The sequence below is a fragment of the Neopsephotus bourkii genome, unplaced genomic scaffold (genome assembly GCF_033783945.1).
Source record: "Neopsephotus bourkii isolate Nb327-2 ecotype Australia unplaced genomic scaffold, CSIRO-AGI_Nbou_v1 NB_1768, whole genome shotgun sequence".
Taxonomy (NCBI): domain Eukaryota; kingdom Metazoa; phylum Chordata; class Aves; order Psittaciformes; family Psittacidae; genus Neopsephotus; species Neopsephotus bourkii.
In genome coordinates this window covers 442253-454291 of record NW_026902242.1, presented here as the reverse complement: position 1 = coordinate 454291, position 12039 = coordinate 442253, and the positions used below count along the sequence as shown (strand labels likewise).

Sequence of the window (12039 nt, the reverse complement as noted above, 5' to 3'; positions counted from 1 at the left end):
ACATGGAACTGACAGGGCCAGAACTCTGGTTTTCAGATGTAACCTCATGTGCCTCAGAGTATTCAAAACTAAGTATTTCGTATCATTTCTCTTCGATAAAATCACTCTGGAAGGACAGTATCTCCTGCTAACCTAGAGGGAAAGGAAGGATGCGATGGATGTAGGAGCATTCATCCAGAGCTCAAGGAGAAAGGCCTCCCAACTTCACTGGCCCAGCCCTTCTCTGCAGGCTCTAAGGATACTACCAGGAACTGGTGGAATTGGCCCAGTAGCCTAAGTGACCAGTGCTAAAATCCTGCCATTCACGGCTGTTAGGACTTGGACAAGAAGGCACCAAGCACACAAACCCAAGAGATACATTCGCAAAGGGGCACTAACAAGCATGAGCATGGGAGTGGTGGCAGGAGCCTGGCAGAGCCTCCCGAAGATGCTAGGAGGCACCTGAGTCACAGCCCATAGCCAGTCCTATTAGAGACAGATGGATGCTATGTCAATCCATGCTCTTACCTCATCGGGAGCACCACTGCCTGGAAAGAAGTTCCCATCATCATAGCGATGTAGTGAAATATAAAGAACATTAGGATCATTGTAGAAAGCTTGCTGAGTACCGTTCCCGTGGTGAACATCCTTCAGGGACAGAGATTGCATTATATGAAGGAGGTTAGTACCTTTGTCAATATGCAGATTAAAGCCACCAAACTTGGGATTCAGAGGGGTTTTCTTTGCTGCTGTGCTTCATTTTCTATGCTTCTCTCTTATAGCTGAAGCAGCTGATTGGAAATGAGAGTAACCTGCTTTGCACAGCTGGCTTCAGGTTACACTCCTTGTTCAACACATGGGATAAATTGGGGTAAACACAACCTTAAATGTTTATCAAAACTGAGGATAGGCTCAATTTACTTGGATGGAGAGAACTGGATTCATATCAGTCTTGGGGGGTGGAGAGACACTTCATGAGTTACCCCAAGTTTGCATCTTTAATGAGTCTGTGGGGCAACAACTAATACAAGTGCCCAGCAAACTTGTGTTGGACCCAACAAGGTTAAAAAGCACAAACCTATTACCTGGATCCCCTATTGCATTTCTGCTTGGCACAGAAATGTGGTCTGTAACAACACAGGTCTTCAAAATGCCCCTTCCTGACATGAAAACCAGTTGAGGAAAAGGATGTCCATCCAGTAAGTCAAAAAGCCAAAGGCATTCATTTTAACTTGTGTGTCTAGCCCGTGGGAGATACGTGGCAATATCATAAAAACTCATGGCTGATACCTAGCAAATCAAATGCCTTCACAACCATACAAATACATCTCATTCCAATGCAGAGATCACTTTTAACTGACTGGCCTACAGGCAGGACACTGAGACCATCCAGATCCACGTCAAGGCATGCCAAACAGCCTGTCCCTCTCAGTAGCTGGTCCTCACATCTTGAAGAGAAAGCTGGGAAGGATCATAACACTTTGGGTGAAAACCTTAATTAATAAATAACCATAATGCAGCATGCTTTGCTATTACCCATCACAGAGACTGCATTATGGGCTTGTTTTGGAAAGCAACTACTTATTAATTACAATTTTATTTTCAAAACGATGGAATTTTTCTTTTATTGAAACACTTTGATGAAAAGAAGCCCCAAACTTGAAAAAACCCCAAATTTTGGCTTGCAGACCATAGGCAATGTTTGTTTTTCCCTGTCTGACAAAGCCAGGGTTGTCCTTACAAGATAAAAACCCCAGAACAATATCCACCTGCTTCCGTGGAGGGTAGAAACAGGCAGTTACTCACCCAGTCCACTATAAGGATTTTGCTAACGTTCAGTCTTTGCTGGAGCAGCTTGGCTGCGATTGCCACGGAGTTAAAATAGCAGAACCCCCTGGAGGTGATGAGAGGGAAAGGAGAGGTGTTAATTCTACATGTCCTTGGTCCCAGTGCGTCTATCAGCTCGATATAACACATTTGGAAGGGATTTCTTCTGCTCTTAACTCTTCTTTCCTCCCTGGAAGATAGAAGTGCTCAATGCTGGCTCAAGAACTCAACAGCAAGCACTCATCTCTCACCAAAGAGTGCTGAAGCACCCAAAACATGAAACTTCATCACATGTTAAGCCAGATACACAAAGCCGACATGATTTATACACAGGACCTTGATTTGAGAACAGTCTGATGGCAAAAGCCCTGCTATAGTAAACATATGCAAGACAGTCAACTTGAGCTTTGGCTATGTGAAGCCTTCCTACTCTGACACTCTCCTAATTCAGTGTTGTGACCACACGACACAGTTATATTTGCTATTACCACTGTTACTTGGGTACCCTTGTTTTCTTCGCATCGGACAAGCCATCAACATTGAATATAAAACAATTCAAGAGGTTAAAGCAAATAGAAGCATCAGTTCTTTTTCCAAAGCATGATTCTAGTGCTGATTCTGGCTCAGAAATATCCACCTGAAATCACTAAGCAGGATCTTACCCACTTCCAGAGAATCACTGGGAGCTTTGACTATAAAAGTGTCTTACATACCAATAAGCAAGACGTTCTGGAATGGAAACCTAACCAACTCCCTTATTTCCAGCTGCAGCTCCCACAACAGACAAACACTGAAGCACACATGCATACTTACATGGGTGTGCTCTCTTCTGCGTGGTGACCCGGAGGCCGAACAACAGCAAATCCATTCTACACATGAAACATAAGGAAGAAGAGACAGAAAGGAAGGTTTAGAGCACCAAGAGCAGAAGCATTAGTTCTGCTTTGGAACTATGTAGTTGTTCTTGATAGTTTTCTCACTCTCCCTCGTTTTGGAGGTGGGAAAAACATTCACATGAATGGTACAGAAACTGGTTGGTGCAGCATTTCCTTTCATTCAAGGGAAAGTCTTCATGAGGTCACTGAAACAGCAAATGGGCTGGTTAAAAGCAACAACAAGACCCTCAGATAATGCCATAACAGTGATTTCTTTTGCTGCTCTGGTTTCCTTCTTACTCTTAGTCAGCGCATAAGAACATTCTCCAGGAGCCTGGTGTTCACTTGCTGATATCCTCAAGGATTTTTATGACTAAAGCCAGAATGGTGCCATTATAATGAAGCTAACTGGACCTCCTGCATATCACAGCCCTGAGCAGAGTCCTGTACAGAGCCTATATCAAAGCGAAGTGTTATTTTCATACCAACCTTCAGTTCTCCTGTGGCTACTTTGGAAACGAGCTCAATGACACAGCCCACAGCCAGGCGAGCAGCACCAGACGAGTGAACTTCATTCCAAATGGTGTCACTGTCAACCTAAGGGAGACACACAGGAAACACGTTTAGGAACAACAAGGACAACCAGGAAGCAGAGACCCACAGTTTATGAAGTTCTTCTTCAGTACTGAATGCATAAATGCATTAAACACATTAAATTTAAATGCATTAGGTTGGAGGACTGGTCCAGGCAGTACCAGGGCTGGACCCTACTCATGAGCGTAACATCACCGCTACTGTGTGTCCATCCAGCAAAATGGCACTCAAGAGATGATCATTTCCAACAGCTCTGCAATGCTAAAGGGTCAATGCTGTAACAGAGCAGCAAATTCTGCGTCTCCAGCACTGTAAAGTTGCAGGTGTCTCCAACCAGTAACTCCTACCAACACCACTGTATAAATATTTCTTTTTGAATTACTGAAGGAAACTAAACCCAGATGAAATAAAAAAGTTTACAAAATCATTCAATGATTCTATAAAATAAAACACACACAATAAAAAGGATGTTTAATAGTGGGTGTTTAAAAGATGCCTGCCCAGGACTGCCAGGATAAGGTTATGCTGCCAGCAGCTTCCCTGGGGAGCCATCCTTTCAACCCTGTCTCATCAAAGCTAACAGACCTTCACCATTGAGCTGCTGACTACAGACATTTACTTCCATGCTCCATACTTGACAAGACCACAGTCCTCTATGGTTTCCCCCCCCCCCCAAAACATGCAAAACAGGCTAGAGGCAATGCAAGGCATTCTGCTGACATCCCCAGGTCATTATTCTATGAGATCATGTCCTAGTTTCAACACAAAGGGACAAGCATTGGCTTTTACCCATTCATCCCAACAAGGTAAGTCTGCAAATATGGGATGAAACGCCTGTTCTTTCTTTTACTGCCACTCAGCTGTGACTCTGCAGAGAGCAGAGGGGGAAGGAGGACTCCTCGGGGGTGGAGGGTTCCAGGCTGAAGGTCTTGATCTCCTCATTTCACCCATGTCATCAGACCCATGTAACTGTCTCAATGCAAAGGATCACCAGCTATTTCTCACCTATGACACTGTGTTGAGCATATTTATGGAAACAAGGTCAACAGAGAAGGAAAGAAAGGGATGATCTGTTTTGTCTGGCATCCAGTCTACTCACTGGAGATGCCCCATAGGAGAATGTTCCCACCTCCTTCACACCTGTGCTAAAGCCAGTGGAAATAGTCCCAGCTCTGTTATCAGGGATGGCTTCTGGCAGCATCTGCCCTGAGGATGCTTTTGAAATCACAGTAAACCAAGAAAGCATTTGAAGGACACCAGAAAGCATCTCTGTGCAGTAATGCTGTCAATATATGTGTTGTCTCAGACTGAGGAAAGCCACTGGACTGGTGGAAAAGCCCTACAGTGACTATCTGTGCTGAGAGTATCTAACCCATCTTTGAGACTATCCAACCGATGTTTGAGAGTACGTAGCCCACCTCTGAACGTACCTAGCCCATCTCTGAGCATATCTAACCTATCTTTAAGCACATCTAATTCATCTTGGTCTTGAAAGAAAATGCTGCAGGACACTGGTAGCTTTTGCCTGGCTACAGCAAGTACCAGGCCCCTTCCATGGATGCAGAATTGCTGAGGGCTATCCTCATTCACTGTGAGGTACCAGAGGAATAGAAACAGAACACCACAATTCACATGTCCAACGCATGGCTTTACATAGGAGACCAACAGACCCTTGGATCTCCTCAGACGTCAGTTTGTGCCAGCATTTCCCTTTATACAGCATGCGCTTGAGACAAGCACTACTATGTTCAGGCCCTTTGATGCCAGCAGAAACCAAGCACCAAACCTGGTTTGATGGAGGTCAACACAGGGTGGGTTTAAAGGGCCAGAAAGAAATGAAGTACTTGGATAAAAGCACTCCACCTGTGATCCAGAAGCCAAAGTCAAGGGCTCTGCCACGACCCCACACTCAGCTCCCAACGCAGAGATGTCCACTGCTACCCACAAGCTCTCCACTGCCGCATCCCACGTGCAAGCATCTCCAAGATAAGGATTTAACACCCAGCCACCTCCCCTGGAATGGATGTCTGGAGACCACTGGGCCCTCCTCCAAGGCAGCACTTCATCATCTGTGAGGCTGTAAGTGTTTGAACAGTCCCGCTGAAGCCATCAGCGCTCCACAGTGGGGGGGGGGGAGTGTGTGTGTGCACAGACTCTGCCATGGTGGAAAACGTTATTAATGTGGCCCTGAGCTGGACTGCTCTCCAGCTCTGAAGCTGCTGCTGTTTGGTGCACAGGCTGCTGTTGACCCCTCCATCATTCCTGAACTCTGAAGTTCATTACAGGCGAGACGCTATTTGGCTTTCCCTGCCTATGAGCTCTTTGATGTAGCTGCCATCACAGGAGTTGTTGCTGGGACAGCACATCAAGCCTTACCATCTGGAAGGACTTTACAGAAAGGGGAAGCATATTTCTTGCCTTGTGTGGATCCAACAGCATATATTCCTCTTTTTATTCCTGAGCTGGAGGATACAACTGTGTCAGAGATACCGAGTCTTCCACATCTGCTGCTGCTGGATGAGGAGCAGTTGTCCTGGTCAGCACACTCCTTGAGAATAATAATGCCTTATATATAGAAGCTGCTCTTTCTGTTTGATAAGTCCCTAGGATAAGGCTCCTTTAAAGGTGGGGAGAGGGAATTCAGTGCCTGGGACCTGCTGGAGGCTCTTAACATTCACAGCATGTACCATCATTAGCAAATGATGAGGGAATGCAGAACAGGAAGGGTCAACAGCTTGACACAGGCTCTCTCCTATGAGCAATGCCTAAGATGCTTCAAGGTGAAAACCAAAAGACTTTGTCCTTCCTTATAAACTGGAAGTCTTCATTAATATACATGATGAGGTTCCTATTCCCACTGTATATCCTTCTGTACACTCATGTGCAGCTCCTTCAAAGTGAAATGAGCGTCTTATAAAAGGTTTCATTATTTCTTTAGCTGAAGAGCTATGCAGATAAGAAATTAAGCCTAGGGACAGGTAGAGACAAGTTGTAGTGCTGCTTTGCAGTGTTTGAAGCTAAGAGAAGCAAAGGAGTTGTTCTCTTCCCTCATTACTCCTTATCATCACGCTGAGGCAACAGTAGCGCATATTATCTGTGCTGCGAGTGAGTTGTCTTTACCTCACCACATCTCCTCCTGCTCTTAAGCACTGATGAAACAACCACACTCCTATTTTGTTCTTTTAAGACTGGCTCATTAGTTTCTTCTCATTTCCATTCCATGGAAGAAGAAAATACACCAAAGAAAACGAAGTTATTAGCTACCATAACATCAAGTCTTTGAGTGTTTTCAAGTTGGATGCAAATCTGCTTTTCAAAGCTTGAACTCCTTGCCCAAAAATCTTCTTCTAATTATCCTGGATTAGGTAATGGTGCACATAAGCCATACATTAAGGAAAGAGCGTGTGCTGCAGAGAAGCGAAGGTAATGTCCCAAGTAGTGCACTTGCAGGTGCTGCTGAGGAACAGTAGGAATAAATTACTGTTGCTTAAATCAGAGCTCACATCTGTTGATATAAGTGCTTCTGTGCTTTATTCCCTTCTTGCTATGATCAGAAGCCTGCAGATGGGAGGAGGTTTGGCAGTGTCAGCTACAGCAATGTCAAGGCTTCACTTGTATTAAGCAAACCAGCGAGGAGAAAGAATTGATAAGAGTTTCCAAGCACCAGGGAACAAATTTACCCTTTTTCTCATAGATTTGAAGCCACTGTGACTTCATTTTTAAAGAGAGAGATTGAAAGGTGTTGTGTGATGAAGCAATTTGCTTTAAACTTTTTCTTGCTCCTTCACTCTCTTTAAGTTGCCTTGCCTTGCTGGCTGGACTTCATCTTGGCTCTTAACAGCTCTTCATGGGCTTCTATCCCATTAACTGCCCTCCACTGCCTTTCAGATCCATCTATTCTTTTAATCTACATGAAAGTCCCTAAGTAAGACAACTGTGTTTTAACTGTTTGCAGGAACAGAACCTGCTTTCAAGACCATAATATTATCTGACACTTCAGCTCCTGAATTACAAAGCAATCATGCTCCAGGCCGGTCCTTCTCCTACCCAAGGCATTATTTTGTGTCCAACACTGAATTTCATGTGCTACATCACCATTTAGGTTCTCATTATCATAACATCACCCTTATTTCCTTGCAGGCAGCTTTTGCTTTGATGATCATCAGCATTTGCTTTAATAACACCAGCAAAGGACACTTGCTTATGACAATGCTGCCAGGGATGGGGCAGCCACAGTATCTCTGAGCACCCTGTGCCAGCGCCTCAGCACCCTCACAGGGAAGAAATAAAACTTCTTCAGACCTGGGCTGCAAACCATTTGTGGTCAAGCTGATGTCCTAAAGGTGCTCTGATCATCACTTACACCTCATGTTCCTTCACTACCAGGAAACAATCACCACCACAAACTGACTGGAGCCTACTCAAACTTCTCTCAGCACCAGGGCTGCCTCTCCCACAACCTTCTCAGCTTTGAAGCAGAAGAGAAAACAGGGACTGATGACTGCTTAGCAATGAGTAATGGTCTGATAACATGGCAATCTCTAAATAAAACTCCATCACCATATAGAAACCCATCCATATAGAAACTCATCCATATAGAAAAGCTATCTTGCAGCCTGAAAAGGGTCTGGAAAGCAACAGTAGAAAAACACCAGTTAAACTCTCTTGCTAGAACAATTTGAAATCATTGCATTACACCACAACAAGCACTTTAGCTCCCAGCAGCATTCACATGCTGAAACTTCTCACATTTACGTGACACCTCCTCTTCCACTAAAATCCTTCCTAACTGATGCTTTACCCTCGGCTCTGATTTACTTAAATTCCCTTTTCTGATTTCCTCAAAAAAAGAAGAAATTACATTCATCTCAAACCCATCTTTGGTGCAGAAAGGAACTTGGTTTTCAGCTGCTCCTGCAAGGCGTGCTCTATGGCCCCAGATAAGATCCCACTACAGGGCTGCTTCTGACAGGTTCCCATAGCAAATCAAATCAAGAGCAGCTTGTCTCACAGCACTGGCAAGCTAACACAGGCTGCAGCCTTCCCTCTGCTTCTTCAGTAACCACACCATGCCACTCAGCCCGCTTTCTTGACTCATCTCACACTCTGAAAGACAGTATAAAACAGGATCGAAACGACTCCATGAGCTCACTGCACGGATCTTTGACCCCAAAGGAGATGGTCTATGCTCCAACCCATCCACAGGATGTAGAAAAGTGAAGCACACTATGCTCTAGCCAATGGTTTGGTATCATAGCCTCATTTTCCCTACAAAATGCTCAGATGTATATATTATATACTATAGATAATATTGTATAATACTTATATCATATATAATATTTAAATATTTATAGTATAATATTTATCCCCATACCAGCGAAGATGATGTTTTCCTGCACCAACCATGAAAGCAGCACCAGTACACAGTCACTGAGGCAACTGGGGAAGGAAATCCAAGCAGAGCAACAGAAAGCCATTTTAATGAATAAACCAGACTATCACGTAGCTGAGGCCACGAGGATGATCAGGGCCTGGAGCACCTCCTGTATGGAGACAGGCTGGGAACATTGGGGCTGTTCAGTCTGGGGAAGAGAAGCTGCATGGAGACCTCAGAGCAGCTTCCAGTGTCTGAAGGGGCTACAAGGATGCTGGGGAGGGACTCTTCATCAGGGACTGTAGTGATAGGACAAGGGGTGATGGGTTCAGACTGAAACAGGGGAAGTTCAGGTTGGAGATAAGGAAGAAGCTCTTCCCTGTGAGGGTGCTGAGAAGCTGTGGCTGCCCCATCCCTGGCAGTGTTCAAGGCCAGGTTGGACACAGGGGCTTGGAGCACCCTGCTCTAGTGGAAGGTGTCCCTGCCTGTGGCAGGGGTTGGAAATGGATGAGATTTAAGGTCCTTTCCAACCCAAGCCATTCTATTATTATTAGTAAATTACTGGGTTTAAAAAGCTTTACATAGAAAACATGTGAATTATCTGCTAAGACTGCTAAAGTACTGGACAAAAGACAGCAAATGGCTTATTTAATAGCGAATATTGAATATTTAACCAGCAAGTTAACTGCAAACTCTATCTTCCTTTTGAGCATATTGATAATACCAGCACCGTGGCATTTCCTGCCTTGATTTGGGATTTAATGCAAGCCTTGCGGGCCCGCGCTAGGCTCAGGCACTGTCTCGACTTGTTACCCTTCAGCCTTCATTTGCAAATGATAATTTCTGCTTTGAATGGCATGCCTGACTGCAGGGCAGAGTAAATGCAACCCTTTGAAACTCCAGCCAAAAATTTGCCATGAATTAGGAGGCTGCAGCATATTTACAATACAGAATGAAATCTCTCCCCGCGTGGCGGTAGGAATAAATGCCGATTATTCTTGTTTTGGGCTTTTCTTTTCTATTCCCCCTCCTTTTTTGACGGGATAATTTTCAAAGCAGCGATTTTTGCAAAGACTCAGGAAGAAAACAATTTTGTTTCATTTCCATAACAGAATCCAGACCTCCAAATTCAACTCACGAGCTACAATTATGCCCGAGAACCACCACTGCGAGGTTTCAAACACAATGCCTTTTATTGTCTCTTCTCATTCTTTCCCCTTCCTGCTCTCTGGGATTTTCTCCACTGTCACCCTGCACAGAAACTTTAGAGCAGAGACTTGAAAGGGAAACTTTCAAGCTTTCAGGCTTCAAAGAACAACAACATAAACCTTTGACATAAAGTATTTGCATGGCATTGGGGGTTTTCAGCCTTATGGGAACAAACAACAAGAGAAAGTTGCTTTATTAGATAGACTCTTGACACATCAAAACTGATGTTCAGCTTCGCTGTGATGAATGGAGGGATATTTTAGTCACCTCCTTCCAAATCCACATATGATTGTCCTGGAGGAAGATGCCAAATATTGAAGCCTGCAATTCCCTTGTGCTGCATAACCTGTGACACATTACATTCGAGGACAGTAATGTAGCCCAGACCCAAACACAGCAACTTGCTATTTACAGGCACTTCCCCAATACTGTCCTTCAATATCACTATTTGCTTAATATGTTTTCCACCTGCAGGAGCAGGCAGGCAGCTCTGAAGTACAAATACCGAAGATGAAACACCTACACGGCTCGAGCAGCATGAAAAGCACATCCTGCATTCTATGCTGAAAGCATTTTTGGATGTAAAGGTTGCCTTCAAATCCAGTAACCTCTAAGCCGTTAAACATGACTGCCTGGGAAATGAGGTTTCTCCTCCTAAAAGCCAGAGACAAAACATGCCTATGAATGTCACACACACTTCAGTGCTCCAAAATAGCTCCAACATCTTCACACTGCTTTTGAAGAAAGGCACGTGAGGCTGTCACTGCAACCCCCCACCCCAGGAAGACCCTGTTTATGGGTGACATCTGGTTGCAATTACCCACTGGCTGGAATGCAAAGCAAGGAGTTTTGGTACCGATGGGACTGGGGAGAACAAACAGGACGTTATTTACACATTAAAGAGACTACTCACCCCGACACCACCACAGGGAAGCCTGACAAACATCGATGTTAGGGAACCTGTAGGAAAACAACCCAAAAAGGGACCCCGTAAGTCAAGAAGTCAAAGTTCACCACATTTTGCCCCAATTTGATGGCAGTGCTGCAACCTTTCCAAACACAGGTCTCAGGAAGCACACAGGCAACCCACTGCAATGCATTCATACACAATGTACACACTTGAGCTTATTAAAAAGCCTTCCCAGTATAAAAGCCTTCTATAAATCACTGCTTTTTATGCAAGGTTTGTGTGCTGTCCTACGTCTCAAGCAGTCATGCTGCCTATAAATGATTGAGATGCTACCAACGGCTGCTCAGCATGAACATTTTAACTTCTTTCAACTGAAAGGGGATAGCAAATCATAAACCCACCCTCATTACTTGTCATCAGCTGTTCCTAGGAGACTTTGGAGCACAGGGGAGAGGAAGACAAGAAAATAAACCAGTGGTAAAGCAAAGCAAACGTGTTCCAACTAGAAGAGTAAAACCCACACTAAAACTTGGGAGAAAACCAGAAAATCTGGAGGGCTCATTTTGCATCTGTAACAATTTTCACATCACTTGCAGATGAGCAAATCACCCTCAATGGTTTACAAACCGAACACTGAAACAAGCACAGGCTGTCTCACATCCATCACCAACCTACATGTACGACTTGCGCACTTGCCTACACATCCCAGGCAAAGAGGGAGAAGGAAATCTGTGTGTGCAGACACTGTAAAAGATGTTGAATACACTGCCCGAGGTTCATTGACTTGAGACCTATTTAAAGTTAATGGTGAACTAAATTGGTTGAATCGGATTTCTCTCTCACCAAACCAGATTCTTGTCCTGGTCATGTCTATACTGAAAGAATGAATTCCCTTAAATGTTAAGTACCAGCTTTGTAGAGCATGAATTAGACATGACAGCAGACAGACGCTGCTGAGGACCATGCTGGTGTCAAACGCGTTGCAGACACATACGTTACCCCCTGTGACTGACAGCAGAGTGAATGCATGTGTATTATTAATCTGAGTGCACAGCAAGATTCACTCTCTGATTAGATCCACATGAAAGTTCTTAGATCATCCTGCCTCGGACCTCCTGTCACATCCTTCACTGCTAATCCAGCTATTACTTTGATATTTATCTTCTTGAAAACAATTTCTGATTGCTCTCTCCAAATTAAAAGCAGCCTTATTTGCCCAAGTTTAAATTTGTTCAACAGGTTCCAAAGCTTTACGCTGCCAAATGAGAGAT

The 12039-nt window shown here is 44.3% G+C and overlaps 1 protein-coding gene across 10 annotated transcripts in view; it reads right to left on the bottom strand.

The window, feature by feature from the left end:
- The window catches only part of HDAC4 (histone deacetylase 4), a 210006-nt gene that overhangs the window by 19933 nt on the left and 178034 nt on the right, over positions 1-12039 (bottom strand). For all 10 annotated transcript variants that reach the window (XM_061378971.1, XM_061378975.1, XM_061378967.1 and 7 more), the window contains 5 exons: positions 10772-10818; positions 3171-3278; positions 2620-2675; positions 1786-1873; positions 508-627 (listed from right to left, as the gene is read on the bottom strand). In XM_061378971.1, coding sequence (XP_061234955.1) covers positions 508-627; positions 1786-1873; positions 2620-2675; positions 3171-3278; positions 10772-10818 — 419 coding nt within the window. The remainder of the gene's footprint in view (positions 1-507; positions 628-1785; positions 1874-2619; positions 2676-3170; positions 3279-10771; positions 10819-12039) is intronic.